We start from the raw sequence: 21,724 nt of genomic DNA on the forward strand, positions 1-21,724 counted from the left end.
ACATTCATTTCAATCATCGTTGTCCACCAACTATGGTCATTCAAACCATTGTCGTTCGACTCACCTTTCGACTACTATTACCTTACTATGATCCTTCCAATTATCATCACTACATTACAGTCTTTTCATCAACGGTTACCGGACCATAGTCCTTTCGACCATAGTAGCTCGTCGATTATGGTCTATATGACTATTGTCACCTGTGGACTATGGTCTCTTCGACCATTGTCGACCACTGACTACGGTCCCTCAGACCACCGTCGCCCCTCGACTACAGTTCTACTGACCAAACAGATATGTCAACACTCTTTTAAGAATAACTATCATATAACAAGCTCTATACAATATGTATTTACTACATTAAGTCATCACCCTCCTCCGAAGAATGATATTATTTGTAATCAATTATCAATACTAGTAGATTCATTCAAATTAGACCAAATCCCCACGATTTTTCCCCTTTTCATATTTTTTCACGTAAAAACTTTGGTATTTTTTATGAATATTGCACCATACTCTTTTATCTATTTGTGTGTTGGGTCTTCATACAAGACTAGAATGCTAACTTTATATGTCTCTAACTCCGTGAATATTCTAAGATACAATAATGGCGATTACTAGCAAAATATATTCATTCTTTGCTAATATTATATATTTAACTTAAAATAAAAATTTTTCCTCGTTTATTCATGATGTAGGTACCCTCAATTTCTAAAAAATTGTCATTCATAGTCACATTCTTCTCATCAATTCTTTCATATCAATGGTTTCCTTAAAATGCAATTTCCCATTATTGTATGATTTGCAAAGTTTCCTTCAAAAGGAAACTAAGAGGTGCCCTCTTTTACCATTTGACCTGTTATGTTTTATTTATTTAGTAAAGGAAAGCATCAAGAAGAAAATTGTTCAACCATTTCATTTTTCTCTCCAATGTGAGAGACATTAAGCATCCAATATGAGCAAAATGATTACTTTTATAGCCATCTTATAGGCTTTCATATCAAGAATATGTGTTATGGTGTTGCCTCTTATTATTTCTTTAACTTTTGCCCATAATTTTTTTATTTAATTTTCTATCAACCCTTAAATTTTTTTTTTTTTTTATATATTCAACCTTATCTTAATATCCTATTTCAAGAAATAAAACATGTTTTTTGGTCCAATTGGATCATGTGCCCATAAATACATGTGCAATGAGATAGTCTAATTTAGGTTTCATTTGAGATAACTTTTTTACTATTTTTTTTTAAAAAAATTAGTATAAAAATTTTAATTTATACTAAATTATTTTTTTAAGAAGCAATAAGAAAGCTGAATCAAATGAAGCCTTAGCCTCAGGCTTCATTTGAGATGACTTTCTTACTATTTTTTAAAGTTGTTTTTCACTAAAAAAAATTTTTGAACTTGAAATTTTAGTACTAAAAAACTACTTTTAGAAAGTTTTTTTTTTTTTTTTTAAAAAAAGTCCTAAACAAAATCTTAAAGTTCATGTATGACATGAATCCTTTTTCTCCATTGTGTCCTATTAAAAGTCAAATTATCGTTTAAATCTAATAAAGAAAGGTCATTCCTAATATTTTCTAACCAAGTCTTTTTAGGTCTACCCCTACCTTTCTTAACCGAAAAATTTATGCGAGTAATATAAATAAATTTATATATTCATGTAATTAAATAAAAATAATATTAAATTTTATAATATCTATATTTTTATTTTTTAATTTATTCTTATGCACATAGTGCATGTGCATTTATACTAGCAATATTAAAAGAGATTACATACATAAAATATAAAATAATATTCACACTATTAAAATAAAATCAAAACTTGCACATCTCTCTCTTTACGACCCACACTGTCTCCGTTTCTTCCATCACCTGGCATTCCGCTGGATGAATCCATCACCGAGCATACTGCTGAATTTCATCGCCTCCAACACCAAATACACTACTAGTCTCCTATAGCACTCGTCATGACTCCTAGATCCGCCCCATTATAAAAACCTAAATATCGCTAAGATCATCATTGACAAATCTCTGCTACCTCCTTTAATGCGCTATGGTTAGAACTTTGTCTTGGATATTGGCCACCTCCATCTAGGACATCGCCTCGCAAAAAAAGCAAAAAAAATTCAGCTCTCATCTTGCTTGACTTCATCACATTATCCTCCTCAACCTAAATTTGTCGACATTGCCTCATCTTCCATCTTCGGTCATCTCTTCCATTTATGACTATCTCTTCCATCTCTGACCATCCAGATCTTGATCGAGCATGTTTGTATCGGATCGAATGAAATAGTTATCTTTGTTGCAGAGTCCTAGATTGGATAAATAATAAAATTTAGATGTTAATTATATAAATATTAATATTTTAAGTGCTATGTATGAAAATCTTTTAATATTAAATAATCTCATTTACTGCTTAATGTAAGAAGCTCCATGGTTTTCATCCTTAGGGTTTGATGTTTTTAACTTTTTTTTTTTTAATTTTTGAGAAATACATTTTATATTCACATCCCAATAGGCCAATACCATAAATGTTGTTGGCTCGGGTTTCGGGTTTCGGGTTTCGGGTTTGATCATATCTGAAGATCCGCTAGCAGAACCGACATTCGACCGACTGGTAACTACTAATACTCGACCGACGGCGTCGTCGGAGCAGGAAGTTCAAGATAGGCTTTTAGGGCAGAGCGAGAGTCGAAGCTGCTGAGCGGGGATCTGGTGCGAGTTGGCTTAGCTAGATGCCAGGGAGTCTTGCCTCCTAGGGTTTCTCTGTCTTCCCCGCTTGTTTCTTTGAAGCACTAATTTCTGAGGTTGACCGCGGTTGAAGAATCGGATAATTGGAATTCCTTTTCGGAAACCCTAGTTTTCTTGAGAAAGGAAGGAGTTTCTCGTGTTGCGTTGCGGTAAGAACCTTTGTTCAGCTGGTCTCGCCTTTCGTTACGTTTGATAAAATATATGGCTTTTTCTTGGCGTATTTTGGTTGGTTTAGTGCTTCGTGAATTTTAAATTCGATGCCATGTTTTTTCATTGTGCTTCGTATACTAATTTAACAGTATTTATCAAAAGGTGGAAATTTGACCAAGTTCTAGTGACGGTAATTGAGATAAATGAACTTTATGTTTAAGCGCTGCGGTATTTTCAAGAAGAATTCTTGAAAGGGATTTGACATTCTTTATTGTGCGGTGGAATTTTTTAGTTGAAAGATCACATTTGCTTTCAATTCGGGTTTTTCCATTGACATATATTTTTCTAGTTCCTTACCACTGTAACTTTTAATCTCGGTTTTTGAATATCATCTAGATGGCAGCCAATGCACTTTCCACTGCGACAATCGCATTAACCGAGAAAAAAATGGACATGGCTTTAGGTATGTTTATGATGGTAATGTAAATTGTTTCTTTTTTTTTTTTAAATAAAATTTTTAACTGCAGCTATAAACGGGTTCGTTTTTTTTTTCTTATCAGATGATATTATCAAAATGTCCAAGAAGGCTTCCTTCAAAGGCAAACAGGCTTCTAGGACTACTGTAAGTGTTCTTGTCTTTTTTTCTTGCTTTACAAAATGAGGTTTGCACATCAAATTATAAGAAGATTATTTTTCTCCTGTGTAAAGAATAAAAGCCAAAGATTCATGAATGATCGTGGAATACAACGTAACTACAAGGTTCAGAGGTTTATGAATTCTAGATCATCCATAAGACAGGTACTATAGGGCTTGTACTGAATGTTTCCTTTTTTCCGTCCACATGATATTCCATATAGTATCTTATCTATACGGGGCTTTTGCTTCTAGGGTGTGCTTTCCCAGAGAAGAACAAGCTTTAAAAGGAGTCAATTCCCAGTGACGACTGCGGCTGCAAGAAGGGGCGTCGGTGCAACTATTCGCAATAGGGTGGCCTATCCAAGCAAGCAGAGGTTAGATTTATTCCATTGTCATTGTTTCAACAGCAGAAGTACTGTTTTTTAGTCTTTAATATCTTGTCTTGTTTGCTTTTTTGTTTAGGTATTTCCTGGTTTTTATGTAAATGATGGAAACATACATGCATTTGAATTATGCATGCGCAAATCATATGTGGACCATCCGATTGAAAAGTTTGCTGAAATTGCAGTTCTTTGAATATTTTATTGTTGTATGAATGGTTTTGTTCTCATTGATATCTGAATTGATATTTGGTTTGCCCAAAGGTTTAGAAAAAAAATCCATCATGCTTCCTGTTGAAGAAATTCAGGATCTTGAGGTTCAAAATTGGGTTTGTTGTGACAAGTTGCTATGATGAATTACTGCAAATACACATTTTCAGAGTGTAAATGCAGTCTTAGATTTATAAGATTTGCAGTAAGTGTATGTATTGAATGAAGAAGATTGATGGGAATGTGAGGTTTATTGTGACCACCCTGCGTGCAAATTTTGGAAGTGCTTTTATTTTTCAGATTCAATAAGTTTCTGGATGACTGCTGCTTTTAAGCCTGGTATAAGTGTTTATTTTGGTAGATGACAACACACTTTACTGGATATCTATCATAGTTCTAGTAGAGCAGGTTTGACATTTTTTATATTTCTTCATCAGTTTCAACCATCCTGGGGTTTTGCATCTTGATTTGGGTTGAGGGCTTGTTGTTTGATTTGACATCACACAAGAATGCACATACTGGTTGCAACATTTTACTGGATATCTATTACAGTTGTAGTAGAGCAGGTTTGACATTTTTTATATTTCTTCATCAGTTTCAACCATCCTGGGATTTCACATCTAGATTTGGGTTGAGGGCTTGTTGATTTTTGATTTGACATCACACAAGAATGCATATATTGGTTGCAACATTTCTCTATCATAATGTGGAAATCATGAAAAGGATGCATTTTGCGGCAGGCCGAAAAAGAGCATTTGTTGGTAGTTGTGCCTGTCGTTATATGCCAGGTTAAGGGTATCATTTAGGGATCAGTTATGTAGTACTTTACGGGATTTAGCATATACATAGAAAATTCTGAAACTTCTTGAGAGTACTTGTTCTATCATGTCAGAATGTCTTATAATTTGATTGTAGTTTTTAAATGAAAGACCTGAAGTCATGCATTGGTTGGACAATCTTCCTGTATGAATAGGCCAATTTTATTATTTTGCTTGTGAGATTTAGTTGGACGCATGCAGTTGACTGGAATTTTACTGCAAATTGACTTTATAGAGGACGCCCTCTTGGATCTTGAACAGCTGTACTTGCAGATCTGTCCTTTCTGCTTCATCGTTGCAGCCCACATTGGGATCAAGCACTTTGAAAAGGATTTATATTTTTCCTTTGCTTTATTATAACCTTTTGACTGGAGGTTTATTCCAAAGAGAATGGTGATATTTTAAGAAGATGATACTGCTGAAACGACTATCAATTTCAATTGTTGAAGATTTTGGTGTGAAGAGCTTACAGATAGTAAAATGGAAAAAAATAATGGGTTATTTTCAGATATTGGAGTCAGGTTCATCTTGACCTTGCAACCATGTTTGAAACAGGCTATTGATTTAAACTGATAAACATCTTGTCCCATACAATTCTCAGTTTTAGTTTCTGAATGGAAACGTGCTTCGGCGGAGAATCATTGTCTGCAGTCTCTCACTTTGAGAATCACCATAGGTGTTACAGGAAGTTACAGAGCAATCCAGCGATATCTGTATAGTTTGTGTTGAGGAATAGTTGGTTTGTAAATATCCTCTGAGATTTATTTCCTAGCAAATATTTTGGGCTGGTTACATATGATGGAGCATATCAGTATATCACATCAACCGGTTTTTAATTTTTTTTTTCCATTATGGTCTTATAAGAAATTCCATATTGTCCGGAGCATTCTTGTTGACGTGGGGCTTAATTTCACTCTCTAGCTGATTATGGTTTTCTTATCATTATAGAGAACTTTAATTTTTGCATATGAAGGCGGTAAGCTCTTTCTGAATTTGGGTTGGTTTGCTATTGCATTTTGGGTGAAATTTCTCTCAATTAGTCATGGAAAATATGCTTCACCGAAATTTTATTTTCCAAGACAATCATTGGTCGTGTTATGCAGGTTTGCAGCTGCTTCTATGCGAAGGGATGCTGGTGATGGAAATATTGTTAGAAAGGTTAGCTTCTTCTGTCTATCCTACTACAAATCTGGATTTGTGACATATTTTATTATTCAATAATTGCTTAGGAAAACTTTTAGGCCATGTACTATGTGAATGCTTCATTTAATTAATTCATTAAGTTATCTATTTATTATTTTTTAGTGAATGCCTATGATGAATGATTTGTTTCACCACCATTACTTTTTTTTTTTTGGGAGGCCTTTGCAAAACTTGGATTGATTGGCCTATACAACCTAGGTCTTAATATCACTCAATTAATTTCATTCATTCATCTACAATAAATCAATTAGAAATCTCAGGTTATTGTTTATATAAATAGGGTTACAACGACAAGGCCAATTATTTGAAAGCAAATCAAATCCTATCGAGTTCTAACAATCAAATTTAATATTATCTAAAAGAGAAAACGTGCCTAATAAAATAAATCAATTAAATAAGAGGAATTTATCCATAAGCAGAAATTAGCCTAAAAAGGTTTGGAAATTTGTTCATTTTAGTTCTATTGTGCCTTGATTTAACTCATTGTAACTGTCCTGTAATCAATTGGGCTTTTATAGGTCGACTTTACCTGATTAATTGATTGTACTGCATCAACTCTACACTCTTATTTTAGTATCCATATCCAAAATATCGAGGGCTAACTTTTATAGTTCTTCCTTGGTCATCCTTGAATTGTTTGATAGAGGCCTGCCTTTTGTACACTAAATATGCAATTTGGATCGATGTACCTAAGAGCACTTATTTAGGCTCATAAACAAGCATATTGTGTTCATTCAACAATAAAAAATCAATCAGGAATTGTTAGTTCATATTCATAAAAAAGACGGTTTACTAATATGCGGCTAATTATTTGAAAGCAAATGAAATCCCATCCAATTCTAACCAACCATCAATTCAAATCTAATATTATCCAAAAAAAAAAAAAATGAACCTAATGAAATAAATCAAATTAAACAAAGTGTTCATCCTTAAATAGAAATGAGCCTACAAAGGCTTAAGATTGCATATAGTTTAGTTTTGTTGTGGCTTGATTTGATTCATGGTAATTATCCTATGATCAATTGGGCTTTTGTGGGATGATTTTTGAGTGTTTAGTGTCTTAGTGGTTTGTGCTGCGTGTAGTATGTGCTGTTGAGTTATATTTATGTAGTCATATAAAACGTAGCAGCCTAGCTTTATAGTTCATTTTTGGCCATCCAAGTATTGTTTGAAGTAGGCATGCCTTTCCACTTGACTATAAACTTATGAGCAATATTTTTTTCAACTTTCAAGTTTAACTTGATTTGACATGACACTATCAGCATCCATTTAGGTAGGTGAAAATGGAATGATGGGATCTATTGAAGCAATAATTGTAGACTTGTAGTAAAAAAATCTCTCATATCTATGAATCAGCATGTAATTCTCAAAGTTCTAATGTTTCTCAATAAGGCAATATATTTTATTGTTTGAAATAAAACTAATTAGCGTAACTTGTGGCAATTTAAAACGTAAGCATTAAAGTTGATTTTTCTACTAATTAGATAGGATCGCATGCCCTTGATTGCAATTTTTTATATCTAGTTTGTGTGAAGCATTCAGGGTATATCCAAATCAGAACAAAAAGTCACCTTCATTATACTTTTGAGTACTTTTCTTAACATTCCCAATATCAAAATATTTCATATTATGCAATTCGATATGCTTTCTAAAATCATTGTATAAATCATGTATATGTTGCACAAATGGTGCAACAAAATTAGAATATGTATGCAATGTTAAAGAGAAAGTCTATATGCTTTCTAGTTTTAGTCCCTAAGCAATCTCAAAATGGCATCTTATTTATAGATTTACATATAATGCTATTCAATGCAAATTCAGTGTTGGGAAAATGGATATCCTAATTACCTAAAGTTTTTTCAAACAAATATCTGAGTGGATCTCATAGCTTTTTATTTACTAATTTAAATTTTTATCAACTTAATGTTGAAAGTCTGATGAAAACTTAATTATAGCATCCAACAATCTTCTTAAAGATTTCTAGAAATAAGAAGGAAGTTTTCAAATAATAGGGTCTTGGGCAGCCCATGTATTTTGGTTAATCCCTTAAGGAAAGTTTGTTACATATGATGTATCAATTATCAATGGTCTTTGAGCATCGAAGCCATTTTTCTAGAAAGCAATCTTCTACCAACAAGTTATTATCACGGCTCATGATAATTCTAAACACCCATGATATACACAATTGATTGATAAATTGTTATACCGGTCCAGCTGGTCCACTCGGGACCGGCTCAGGCGGAACAAATGCGGAAGAGTTCTACCTCTCCTGTACACCGCTTGAACCGCAAGAGCCAATAGAGTAGTTTAGGAAGGATTTTTTGAGGGAGTTAGGAGGAAAATTTAAATATAGGGACTGTTTAAAGATTTCCTTTTGGATTGTATGCATTAAATAGTTTATTTTTCTAGGATTAGGGTATCTTGAATTTAGTTGAAATTTGAGATCTCTTAGGTTTTTTTGGGCTCTAGTGGTGTCTAGAGATTTGAGAGAGATAGATCCTCCTCTCAAATAGAGAATCAATTGTATCTTAGTATTTTCTTTCCGTTCTATTTGATTTCTTGCAATAAAATTATAATTTTCTCTGGTTTTTTATTGGAGATTGGAAAAAAATGTTTTGTTGTTTTCCCGAGATTGATAGGATTTTTTTTGAAATCTTCAAGTGTTTCATATCAAATTGATATCAAAGCAAATCTTTGAGGCTGAAATAGAAGTCTTCCTCATTGAATTTTGATGTTTTCCATGTCCGATCGTGTTGCTTTTGCTGATTGGAGGCCAAAATTTGCGTCAAACTTGCGACTCTTGCTATTGGAGCCTAAATCCAAGTTCTTATGGTAGGAAGAAAGGTAGAGGTGTTAGAAGAGGAGATCACACAATTGAAAATTGAAATTTTAGATCTCCACACTCAATTTTCAGATGTGAAAAGTCAAATCTCATCCATCCACGAGAAGATGGATGAGGATTTTTCTAGCTTGGGTGAGATGTTGGAGTTGCTCGAGGGCCAATCCAAAACAATATCGTTGAAGGAGAGGAAAGCCTTTGATAGCCCAGGAAGCGGGGAAAATTCTAATATAATAAGTCAAAGTGAAAATTAGGAGGTGGAGATTCAAAAAGGAAAAGAGAGAATGCATTCCCTAGAGCATGTTCCTATGGGAAGCAGGGTAGATGGTATGGTGAGAAGCGTGAGGAGCGTGAGGAGGTGAAGCATGAACAAAGGGGTATTGAATTTGAGAGGGGAGGAGCGGAATTTGAAAAGGAAAGGGGTAATTATGACCGAAGGAGGGCTGGAATTGAAAGGAGAGGGATTTATTATGATCCAAGGGTTGTTGGATTTAAAAGGAGAATGTGGGAATTGATGAAAGATTTGGGTATGAGCATAGAAGGGATAATAGGGACACTTGGGGGAATCACCCCTTGAAGAATGGGAAATTAGGGAGGAAACATGGGGAATGGAGGAGATCTGAGGATTAGGAAGCTAAATATGCCTATTTTTGAGGGAGATGATGCTCATGGGTGGATCTAGTAGTTGGACGGATACTTTACCGTCAATAGGTTGACGGAGAAGGAGAGGCTAAATGGGTTGACAGAGAAGGAGAGTCTGACGATAGCTGGCCTATGTTTGGAAGGGAAGGCTTTTTCTTGGTACCAGTGGAGGGACATGTGACAACCCATACGGAGTTGGAGAGAATTAAAGGATTGTTTGGTAGAATGTTTATGAACTGGCAGGGAAGGAGACTTCTACGAGCAGCTATTCGCCTTGACATAGGAGGGTTCAATGATGAAATACCGGGAGAGATTCAAGTATCTTGCTAGTCGATTGGATCATCTTCCTAAGACAGTGCTAGAGGAAAATTTTATGAAGGGACTGACACTAGAGATTTGGGCAGCGATTAGAATAATGAGGCATTGTGACTTTGGAGAGGCTATGGAACTAGCTCAATTGGTGGAGAATCATAGGCACCTTGAGAGAGAGAGAGGAGGAAGCAGCTCAGGAGGTCCGAACACGAGGACCACCAACTTTTTGGCACCCAAGAAGCCGATACTGGGTACTCTTCAGGAGACTTTGAACGAGAAGAATGCGGGAGTAAGACTGGTGGCAACTTCAAGAAGCTCACAAAAATGGAATTACAGGAGAAGATTTTGAGTGTCTTTGTGTTCTTAGTGGTTTTAGTGTTTGCTGTTCGTATGATGCTGTTGAGTTATATTTTATGTAGTCAATAAAAGTAGCAGCTAGCTTTATAGTTCATTTTTGGTCTCATCCTAAGTATTGTTTGAAGTAGGCATGCTCTTATCCACTGGATTTATAAACTTATGAGCAATAATTTTTTTCAACTTTCAAGTTTATACTTGATTGACAGATACTATCTAGCATCCATTTTACGGTAGGTTGAAATGGAATATGTGGGATCTATTGAAGCAATAATTGTAGACTTTGTAGGTAAAAATTCCTCTATCTATTAGAATCTACTGTAATTCTCAAAGTTCTAATGTTTTCTCTAATAGGGCAAATATATTTTATTGTTTGAAATAAAACTAATTAGGTAACTTGTATGCAGATTTAAAGAGGTATAGGCATTAAAGTATGATTTTTCTACTAATTAGATAGGATTCGCATGCCTTTGAATTGCATTTTTTATATCTATTTGTGTGAAGCATTCAGTGGTTATATTCCAAATCAGAAAAAAAAGTACCTTTCATTATACTTTGAGTAACTTTTTCTAACTACATTCCATATACAAAATATTTAATTATTATGCAATTTGATATGCTTTGGATTGATTGGCCTATACAACCTAGGTCTTAATATCACTCAATTAATTTCATTCATTCATCTACAACAAATCAATTAGAAATCTCAGGTTATTGTTTATATAAATAGGGTTACAACGAGAAGGCCAATTATTTGAAAGCAAATCAAATCCTATCGAGTTCTAACAATCAAATTTAATATTATCTAAAAGAGAAAACGTGCCTAATAAAATAAATCAATTAAATAAGAGAAATTTATCCATAAGCAGAAATTAGCCTAAAAAGGTTTGGAAATTTGTTCATTTTAGTTCTATTGTGCCTTGATTTAACTCATTGTAACTGTCCTGTAATCAATTGGGCTTTTATAGGTCGACTTTACCTGATTAATAGATTGTGCTGCATCAACTCTACACTCTTATTTTAGTATCCATATCCAAAATTTCGAGGGCTAACTTTTATAGTTCTTCCTTGGTCATCCTTGAATTGTTTGATAGAGGCCTGCCTTTTGTACACTAAATATGCAATTTGGATCGATGTACCTAAGAGCTCTTATTTAGGCTCATAAACAAGCATATTGTGTTCATTCAACAATAAAAAATCAATCAGGAATTGTTAGTTCATATTCATAAAAAAGCGGTTTACTAATATGCGGCTAATTATTTGAAAGCAAATAAAATCTCATCCAATTCTAACCAACCATCAATTCAAATCTAATATAATCCAAAAGAAAAAAAATGAACCTAATGAAATAAATCAAATTAAACAAGGTGTTCATCCATAAATAGAAATGAGCCTACAAAGGCTTAAGATTGCATATAGTTTAGTTTTGTTGTGGCTTGATTTGATTCATGGTAATTATCCTATGATCAATTGGGCTTTTGTGGGATATGTAATTCGATATGCTTTCTAAAATCATTGTACCTAAGAGCACTTAACACTCCCAATATCAAAATATTTCATATTATGCAATTCGATATGCTTTCTAAAATCATTGTACAAATCATGTATATGTTGCACAAATGGTGCAACAAAATTAGAATATGTATGCAATGTTAAAGAGAAAGTCTATATGATTTCTAGTTTTAGTCCCTAAACAATCTCAAAATGGCATCTTATTTATAGATTTACATATAATGCTATTCAATGCAAATTCAGTGTTGGGAAGATGGATATCCTAATTGCCTAAAATTTTTTCAAACAAATATATGAGTGGATCTCATAGCTTTTTATTTACTAATTTAATTTTTATCAAATTAATGTTGAAAGACTGATGAAAACTTAATTATAGCATCCAACAATCTTCTTAAAGATTTCTAGAAATAAGAAGGAATTTTTCAAATAATAGGGTCTTGGGCAGCCCATGTATTTTGGTTAATCCCTTGAGGAAAGTTTGTTACATATGATGTATCAATTATCAATGGTCTTTGAGCATGGAAGCCATTTTTCTAGAAAAGCAATCTTCCTCGAACAACTTATTATCACGGCTCCTGATAATTGTAAACAACCTTGATACACTATTGATTGATAAATTGTTATACCGGTCCAGCTGGTCTACTTGGGACCGGCTTATGCGGAACAAAGGCGGAAGAGTTCTACCTCTCCTGTACACCGCTCGAACCACAAGAGCCAATAGAGCAGTTTAGGAAGGATTTTGAGGGAGTTAGGAGGAAAATTTAAATATAGGGACTATTTAAAGATTTCCTTTTGGATTGTATGCATTAAATATTTTATTTCCGTAGGATTAGGGTATCATGAATTTAGTTGAAATTTGAGATCTCTTAGGTTTTTTTGTGCTCTAGTGCTGTCTAGAGATTTGGGAGAGATAGATCCTCCTCTCAAATAGAGAATCAATTGTATCTTGGTATTTTCTTTCCGTTCTATTTGATTTATTGCAATAAAATTATAATTTTCTCTAGTTTTTTATTGGAGATTGGAAAAAATTTCTTGCTGTTTTCCCGAGATTGATAAGATTTACTTAAAATTTTCAAGTGTTTCATATCAAATTGATATCAAAGCAAATTTTCTAGGCTGAAATAGAAGTCTTCCTCGCTGAATTTCGTTGTGTTCCATGTCCGATCGTGTTGCTTTTGCTGATTGGAGGCCAAAGTTTGCGTCAAACTTGCGACTCATGCTATTGGAGCCTAAATCCAAGTTCCTATGGTCGGAAGAAAGATAGAGGTTTGGAAGAGGAGATCACACAATTGAAAACTGAAATTTCAGACTACACACTCAATTTTTAGATGTCAAAAGTTACATTTCATCCATCCACGAGAAGATGGATGAGAATTTTTCTAGCTTGGGTGAGATGTTGAAGGAGTTGCTCGAGGGCCAATCCGAAACAGTATCGTTAAAGGCGATGTCCGTGAGGGAAGCCTCCAACAGCCCAGGAAGCAGGGAAAACTCTAATACAATAAGTCAAAGGGAAAATCAGGAGGTGGAGATTCAAAAAGGAAAAGAGAGAATGCCTTCCCTAGAGCCTGTTCCTATGGAGAAGCCGGGTAGATGGTATGGTGAGAAGTGTGAGGAGGTGAAGCATGAACAAAGGGGTATTGAATTTGAGAGGAGAGGAGCATAATTTGAAAAGGAAAGGGGTAATTATGACCGAAGGAGGGCTAGAATTGAAAGGAGTGGGATTTATTATGATATAAGGGGTGCTGAATTTGAAAGGAGATTGAGAGTTTGAAGAAAGGTTTGGGTATGAGCGTAGAAGGGATGATAGGGACACTTGGGGTAACCACCCCCTTGGAGAATGGTAAATTATGGTGGGGAACAAAGGAAACGGAGGTGATCCGAGGGTGAGAAAACTGAAGATGTCAATCTTTGAGGGGGAGGATGCGTACGGGTGGATCTACAAGTTAGAAAGATATTTCGCCGTCAATGGGTTGACAGAGAAGGAGAGTCTGACGACAGCGGGCCTATGTTTGGAAGGGAAGGCTTTTTCTTGGTACCAGTGGAGGGATATGCGACGACCCATACGGAGTTGGAGAGAATTAAAGGATTGTTTGGTAGAATGTTTCCGAACTGGCAGGGGAGGAGACTTCTACGAGCAGTTGACATAGGAGGGTTCAATGATGGAATACCGGGAGAGATTCGAGTATCTTGCTAGCCGATTGGATCATCTTCCTTAGACAGTGCTAGAGGAAAATTTTATGAAGGGACTGACACCAGAGATTTGGGCAACGATTAGAATAATGAGGCCTTGTGATTTTGGAGAGGCTATGGAGCTAGCTCAATTGGTGGAGGATCAGAGGCACCTTGAGAGAGAGATGAGAGGAAGCAGCTCAGGAGGTCTGAACATGAGGACCACCAATTTTCTGGTACCCAAGAATCCGATACTAGGTATTTTTCAGGAGACTTTGAACTAGAAGACTGTGGGAGTAAGACTTATGGGTAACTTCAAGAAGCTCACAAAAATGGAATTACAGGAGAAAAGGGCGAAGGGGCTTTGTTTCAGATGTGAAGAGAGGTATTGGTTGGGGCACAGATGTAAGGATCGAACTCTTCATGTTCTTAACGTGTGTGTTGAAGAGGGAATGGAGGAGGGTGTCATCTTTCCACCTTGCATACAAGGTGGGTTTTTGGGAGGGTAGTATTGTTAGACCGATCCATTGGACCGGTCCAGCAGGTCCACACAGGATCGGCTCAGGCGGAACAAGGCGGAAGAGTTCCGCCTCTCCTGTATACCGCTTGAATCGCAGGAGCCTATAGAGTAGTTTAGGAAGGATTTTTTAGGGAGTTAGGAGGGAAATTCGAATGTTTAGAGATTTCCTTTTGGATTGTATGCATTAAGTAATTTGTTTTCCTAGGGTTAGGGCATCTTGAATTTGGCTGAAATTTGAGATCTCTTAGATTTTTTTGGGCTCTAGCGGCGTCTAGAGATTTGGGAGAGATTGTTCCTCTCGAATAGAGGATCATTTGTATCTTGATATTTTTTTTTTTCCGTTCAATTTGATTTCTTGCAATAAAATTACAATTTTCTTGGGTTTTCATTAGAGGTTGGAAGAAATTTCTCGCTGTTTTCCCGAGATTGATAGGATTTACTTAAAATCTTCAAGTGTTTCCTATCATAAATCAAGCTTGATAGTTGAAGGGATAAGAAGAGAAGCCATATATACCAACATGTTTAATAATTTTTTCCATGACATGCACGGCATAGACTAAAATCTACAGTAGTGTCCCCTAGGTTACTAAAGCCTATATTTAAGTAAATGTATGATATATCTCGAAGAATGTGTTCTATGCCACCAACATGCATTTCCCAAAAAATATGATCTTGAAGTGAGGTCCTGACTTCTGAGATTGTATATTCCCTCCTACTACTTGTATATATCCATCTGAAACCATAATAGTAGCTTAAGGAATATATGACAGTAATTTGATTGTGATGAATTAAATGAAAGTTCAAGCCTGTCAAATTCTCTTAAAATTAGGTACATTAATCTACATAGAAGTAAAAATCAAGAAAATTTGGGATAGTGCATCCACTGGTTTATTTTGAATGCCATGCATATGCTTCAAGACGAAGGTGCAATATTAAAGATACTCATTCCATTTTATATGTCTACTACTTACTTCTTTTAGGCATTTATATACTTCAAGGCCTGCTGACGGGCATGCATCAGTCCTTGGCCTAGCTTCATAATCAATCAGGTTGACACTATATGCGTTTGAGTCAACTCCTTGAGATATTATGATAATTTTTTTTTGATAAATTGCTTCCATTGGAGGCACATTTCAGTCATCTTGGATTGCTTGGGGTCTATTTAGGGACATTGACAATCAGACCACAAGTAGATTTGATCATGAAACGAATGACTCAGAAGCCAATTGCTCGATTTGACCTAGATTTGAGTCAGACATAGTTTGTTAACTTCGTTTAGTTTGATTCACGTTGAAAATCGTCCATGGAAAGTTCTTTTTCTAATGTGTTGTATATTCATTCAAATCTAAATAAATACATAAACATGTGTATATGTATGTACTTTTACATACAAGCATAAATTGTTTTATACTTTTATCCCATCTCGAGCTAGCTTGATCTAATTTGGGATGTAGCTCAAATCAAGATTAATTTGAGCTATGTTTGGCTCATTAGTTAGCTTTTTGAGTTTGATTTGAGAAAGTAGTAATCTTATTTTTTAGCAATCTTTGACCTTCAAGCCAAATTCACAATCCTTGATCAATGAAAGTGATTAAGTGAGCTTGAGTTTGGGACCAAATGGACATTGTGTTGGCTCTCTATTGGTGCAGTAGCATTGCTGTTGATGTTTGTAAGTCATTTATGGCCTTGTGTATGCCATTTGTTTTTCTTACTTCACATCATTATTTTGTGCCTAAGGTTGCTTTTTGATGCAATATCATACTTAAGTATTATCAAACAAATAACTGAAGTGTTTGTATAATTTTGGATTTCTTGTCTAAGGTAATTTCAATAGCTTCATAAATACCAGGGGTTTGGTAAATTGCTTTTTTTGTGTGAAGTCAATCCTCCTTATACATTGATATAGAACTCTCGAAGGGGGGCTTGGTTAATTAATTTCCCTGGGTGGATATCCAATTGAGGAATTAATTAATTTAGGAGGGAGAGAAAGAGATGGGGGCCGACCAAAGGAGGGGAGAGAAGTGTCTAGGTTCGATGAATGTAGGAAGACGTGACTAGGTTCGATGAATATAGGAATTTTGAATTGATTCCCAATCAATTTTAGATTTAATCATTTCTTGATTGAGAGAAGACTTTCCAAAATTAAACTAAATAATTTAGGAAAGAATTTGAAATTTCAAATTCGTTTGAATTTGAATTCAAAAACTAACCAAAATTAAAACGACTTAATTTAGGAAAGAATAAATTTAGGAGGGAAAAGGGCGGGGTTAAAGCCGACAGCCAGGAGGAGTAGGTAGGGTTTGGGTTGGGCGGCAGCTTTTGGAGGGAAATTCAATTTCAGAATTTTGAATTTGAAATAGGAGGGAATTAAATTCAAAATGCTTAAATTAATTTAGCCATAGAGGTGGAAGTAATTGGTGGGATTGGAGGCTTAATTAGGGGAAAATTAATGGGCCTCTTAATTTGGTGATTTAAAGTTTTCCAAGTGGGGAATCTTAAATTAGGAGGGAGTATTTAAATCAAATCCTATTGGAATTTGAAATATGTTTGATACTTTGATTGGAATACTTTCCTAAAATAAGAAACTAATTTAGGAAAAGATTTAAAATTTAAATTAAAAAACTTTCCAAAATTAAAACAAATCCAAATAGGAAAGAAGAAAACTAGGATGAGAGGGTTAAGGGAAGTGGCGGCTTGGTGGAGAAGGTGGCGGTTGGTGGGGTTTTACGGTGGAGATGGGGAGGAGACTGGCAGTTGGGGGAGGGTGGTGGCCGACGGCTGAAAAGGAAAGGTGGTGGGTGGCCGGTGGTGGGGAAGAGGATGGGAGGTAGAAAGCCGATGACTAAAGGAAGATTTACTCGGCGGTTAAAGGAGCAGGTGAGGGATTAGAGAGAAAATAAACCGTGAGCCCGAACACTTCCTGTGGCTGACGGGTGATGCGTTGCCCTTCACTAAGGGACATCAACCATGAGCCCGGACACATCCTGCGACTGGTGGATAGTTCATTGCGCTTACATAGGGACTTCCACTCTCCTAAGAATTCCCATCGCTCTCAAGAACAAATTGCAGAAACAATTTTTTTATTAATTCATCATTGATCTAATACAAGAGCAATGACCTCTATATATAGGTCTTAAAAGAAACCAAAACACAACTTTTCCCCTTGGGCTTACATTAGACAAGACCCTTAAGTAAGGGTAAAAATGGAAAATGCATAATTAAATAAAAAATGCAATTAAAAAACTAAGATAAAATGGAGGGATCTAAGCCGTTGATCGTCATCTCTTTAATGTCCACCGTCAGATGTCCGCATCATACATAACACGCATCAATTGGGTAATTCATGGCTTAACTAATCAATTGTTGTCCCACAAATTTGGGTGGAAAATTCATGGCTTAACTTTGATTAATCTTCTATTGTAAGAGAGATTAATTTCACTACTTGTTAGTTCAATGCATTTCTCTTAGCATTTTACATGTCAGAATCCTATAGGCCTATATTGAGATGACAAGTACGTTTGAAAATGCAGAACTTAGGTTTTCATATAAGAGTTCATGACATTTTACAGTTTAGAATAATATAGGAGTTCATGACATTTTACAATTTAGGTGAAGACCCAATGAGTTTGGAATAGAGGGGTGAAGCAACAAAAGTAGGAAATAGGTTCAGTCAACTTTGTAACAAACATTTTAGATTCATGGCTTAAAACTTGTAAAAATCATTCTTTATCTAACATCTTTGTTCATTCATTCAATATTTTATCTTTAATAGTAAATGATGGTGAAACAACAAGAAAAGTAAATCATGAATAAAGTTAAACGGGAAGTGGATGCATGATGCATACCCTTTAGCAATCATAGTTAGTTAAAACTTGAGCATATCATTAGCTAATTCTTGAAATATGTTTGATAGTTTATCTATCATATTTGATTATATTTATATTTTTTGAGGTGTTTCGTAAGTACTTGTATCCATAAGACGAGCAAAATAAAATTATCTAAGAGAGGGCAAGTCAGTTAGTTAGAGAGAAATTTTTTGAGAAATATGAATGCTTAGATCACTAAAAAAATGATGCATGGAATATGGCTATAGCTAGCATCTGACACATTTTTTAAATTCATATGTGCAATATAAATAAATTAATAAAGTAAAAAATAAAGTAGCAGACTATGAGATATGCACATATGGTGCTGGCCATTTTTGCTTCATTGCACCTTGTCATACAAAAATCACCTGTGGGTGCTACTATATACTATGGGCTATAATGTGCTTTTTTGCATTATTGAAATTGATTATAAAGTCTTACAATTGATTTATTTGTTGGTAATAGTTTTACCTTAGGTTTAATTAGGAGAGTTTATTAAAATTAATTATAGGGATTTAAACCTCAATTAGGTTAATTGGGTTTTTAAGCTCAAATTTCATAATTACAAGTCTTAACTTTGTCAATTAAACATCTGAACAATTTGGCAAAACTCGATAGGATCTAATCTCATGAACTATGGTATTAATTCTCTTAACCCTAATGATAAATCAAGTCCAATTCTTTTGTAAATAGTTCTGGCTATTGATTGATGAACGCTTATCTTGTTGTAATCAATAATCTTTCACTGTTAAACATGGTTATAAATCCCTTACGCTCCTAACCCAACTCTCTGTGATTTGCCTTGAATGAATATGGCGGCTGTTTTGGGAAATGTCATTTTGTATCATGGATTTTGGAAATTAAAAAAAAAAAATCGAGATTTTAACCTCATTTGCAAGCATGCACACATTCAAGTTTTATACTCTATTTTATAGGAGTTTATGGGGGTGAAAATTAAATCAACTTTTGGTTCTGGTGCAAATTAATATGGTAGAATTTATAACAAAATTTATGCTTGTTCTTAAGCCATAAGATAATTTAAGTAAACTTTATAATTATCCCTAAGATCTCTTTGTTTCAAATTTTGTTTTTGTTGAGCAAAAATGTTTATCAATAAATTAACATTGGGCAAGTAGGAAGTGAGCTAAGCTGTGTCTTATTTCTTTGAGAGATGGGTGTCAATTTGCATTGTGAAAGACAAGTTAAATTTTCATAATGTTAATTTAATATTGGAGTACTTTGAAAAGATCTTCAAGAATTGGAGAAATAGGGATGCTCTTTGAAAACTTGTTAGGCCCAACATGTGTGATAGAGCTTCAATTCCTAGATTAGTAAATTTTGCAGACGAAGAGGAAGAATTTGATACAAAAACAACAACATTTGGCTACATGAATCTTTTTTCTCCATTGTATCCAGTTAAGAGGCAAATTTTCTTTTAAATTTAATAAAGAAAGGTCATTTCTAATATTTTCTATGAATCTGATGTGCTAAGTTATAAAACACAAGGCTGCAAATTCAATAAATTTCTAAGTAATTTAACTATCTCACTTTTTTGTGTCTCAAGCAAGTGCTTATGGTGTAAGCTTAGTTTCTTCGGTGTTGGACAGTCTTATGGTCTTGAAGAGGGTGCCTATTACTTTTTTGTAGGATTTTTTAAGATCTAATGGTTTGAAATGATATTTAATGCTCTTGATTTTTTTTAAATGAAAATTCAGTCATTTTATGCAAACTAAGCATGCAAAGATTTGCAAGGAAGCATGCAGAGATTTGCAAGGAAGCAAAAATTAACAGATATTATTGTCATTCCAGTGGCGCTATGAAGTGTAGTTGTGCGCTATCTTTGTCTTCTTTTTTGGTGGCTTTATAAATATACTCATCCAGTTACGCACTACCTTTGTTATTTTGTTTTTACCTTTGTAATTATTTGCTCTTATCAAATGTGCAGGATAAGCAGAAACCAAAAACCTTGGATGCTCTTTTCTCAGATCTCAAGGAGCAGAGGATACGAACGATCTCCCTGGAGCTGGCTCGCAGCCGCGGACAGTTCGCCGGACAGGGTCGGCGTGGTCGGCGGCAGCAGAGAGGACTTTATGGTGCTGCAAATGCTGCTGCTGGAGCCCGAGCTGGTGATGGCTTTGGAGAATTTATCAGATGAAATTCCAGATCCTTGTTGTTGAACCCCTTCTTTTCCATCCATTTTTCAGGGCCTATGCCTTTAGGCTTCTCTTTATGTTGTTAGCAGGAAAGTATAGGAAACTTATCTCTGACTTTTATTCTCCTGATAAAACACATTCCAATGGCAGTTTGATGCACATTTAGGGTTGCAGCGAAATCTCCCATTTTTGTTTTCTTATGATATAATATAAATTCGTTTTCGATTCCTTATAAAATTTTTTCCCCTGGTATCGAGTGATTTTATTCAGCTTAACGTTATCAGGGAATCTGGTTTTGCATTTTGATCATATCTAAGTTCATAACGTGTGATTTCTTCTGGCTCTGCTTGGATTAAGGTGGCTTTTTTAGCCCATTTAACATCTTATGATCTATCAATGTAGGTGAAGATCTTGCTGATTCCTCATATATTAGAGAAATTATTTTTTGCGTTCAGAGGTAAATCAGAGCGCGTTGGTACGCAACAAAAAAGTGATGTGACGTGCTCTGACTCGTCTTCAGATGCCGTCCGGCGACCGGACCGCACAGAATAATTTTTCCATGACATATTCAATAGTGATGGACATCTCATATGAATATAAAAAGTGTTTTCTCATGAAATACACTGCAAGGTTGAGGCTTGTAATCTAATATTTTATTTATTGTAATCTTTGCATCAATTTCAAGGCAGGTGAAAATTTGCCACTTGATTTTTGCTGGAATACTTCAAGCAATTGATTCAAGATATTATTAACCGAAGTTGTTTTAATGCATATATTGACTCCTAAAATTTTGACACAATGAGTTTGCTTCTTTCATTTAAAAATTTCCTCAGGCTGCTCCATTTATATTTATTTATATAAATTCTCATTTTGAAAATAGGTTCCACATCCATGTAATGCAAGTCTAAGTTATAATAAGCTAAATTTTACAATTGATTCTCTTACATTTGATATTATAATGCAAGTAATTACCATACTAATTTTAAAATGGTCTGTTTTTTAAGCTAGAGAAAAAAGATCTCATTAGAGTCCCACCATTCTTTCAGAGTGAAATGATTATCAATGAGTCTAGCCTCATATCATTTGATCTTAAAGACCTATTTACAATTGATTCTCTTACATTTGATATTATCATCTTAGTTATTAATGTGAATTCTAAATTCTTTCATTTAAGTGCCTCAAAAACTTACTTTCATTCCCTTCAAT

The 21,724-nt window shown here is 34.7% G+C and overlaps 1 protein-coding gene across 2 annotated transcripts; it reads left to right on the plus strand.

Moving 5' to 3' along the window:
* The first annotated feature begins 2,646 nt into the window (after positions 1 to 2,646).
* Positions 2,647 to 21,275, plus strand: LOC110097099. 2 transcript variants are annotated; one of them, XR_003700734.1, is made up of 8 exons: positions 2,647 to 2,903; positions 3,301 to 3,367; positions 3,465 to 3,526; positions 3,613 to 3,702; positions 3,793 to 3,914; positions 6,052 to 6,106; positions 20,311 to 20,875; positions 20,974 to 21,275. XR_003700734.1 is itself a non-coding variant. In XM_020823337.2 (7 exons), exons 2-7 carry the CDS (start codon positions 3,301 to 3,303, stop codon positions 20,518 to 20,520), a joined length of 606 nt encoding a protein of 201 aa, XP_020678996.1. In that variant the 5' UTR covers positions 2,647 to 2,903; the 3' UTR covers positions 20,521 to 21,275. The 2 variants fall into 2 exon arrangements, 1 of the variants encoding a protein (XP_020678996.1); XM_020823337.2 differs by having other exon boundaries at positions 20,311 to 21,275.
* The last annotated feature ends 449 nt before the right edge of the window (positions 21,276 to 21,724 follow it).

The sequence above is a fragment of the Dendrobium catenatum genome, unplaced genomic scaffold (genome assembly GCF_001605985.2).
Source record: "Dendrobium catenatum unplaced genomic scaffold, ASM160598v2 fragScaff_scaffold_54, whole genome shotgun sequence".
In the NCBI taxonomy this organism is placed as follows: domain Eukaryota; kingdom Viridiplantae; phylum Streptophyta; class Magnoliopsida; order Asparagales; family Orchidaceae; genus Dendrobium; species Dendrobium catenatum.

Excerpts from the sequence above, each read along its gene's own strand:
- LOC110097099 (XM_020823337.2), top strand. The coding sequence starts at position 3,301 with ATGGCAGCCAATGCACTTTCCACTGCGACAATCGCATTAACCGAGAAA. Across the intron at positions 3,368-3,464 it reads AAAAATGGACATGGCTTTAG|ATGATATTATCAAAATGTCC; the intron begins GTATGTTTATGA and ends TTTTCTTATCAG. Across the intron at positions 6,107-20,310 it reads ATGGAAATATTGTTAGAAAG|GATAAGCAGAAACCAAAAAC; the intron begins GTTAGCTTCTTC and ends TCAAATGTGCAG.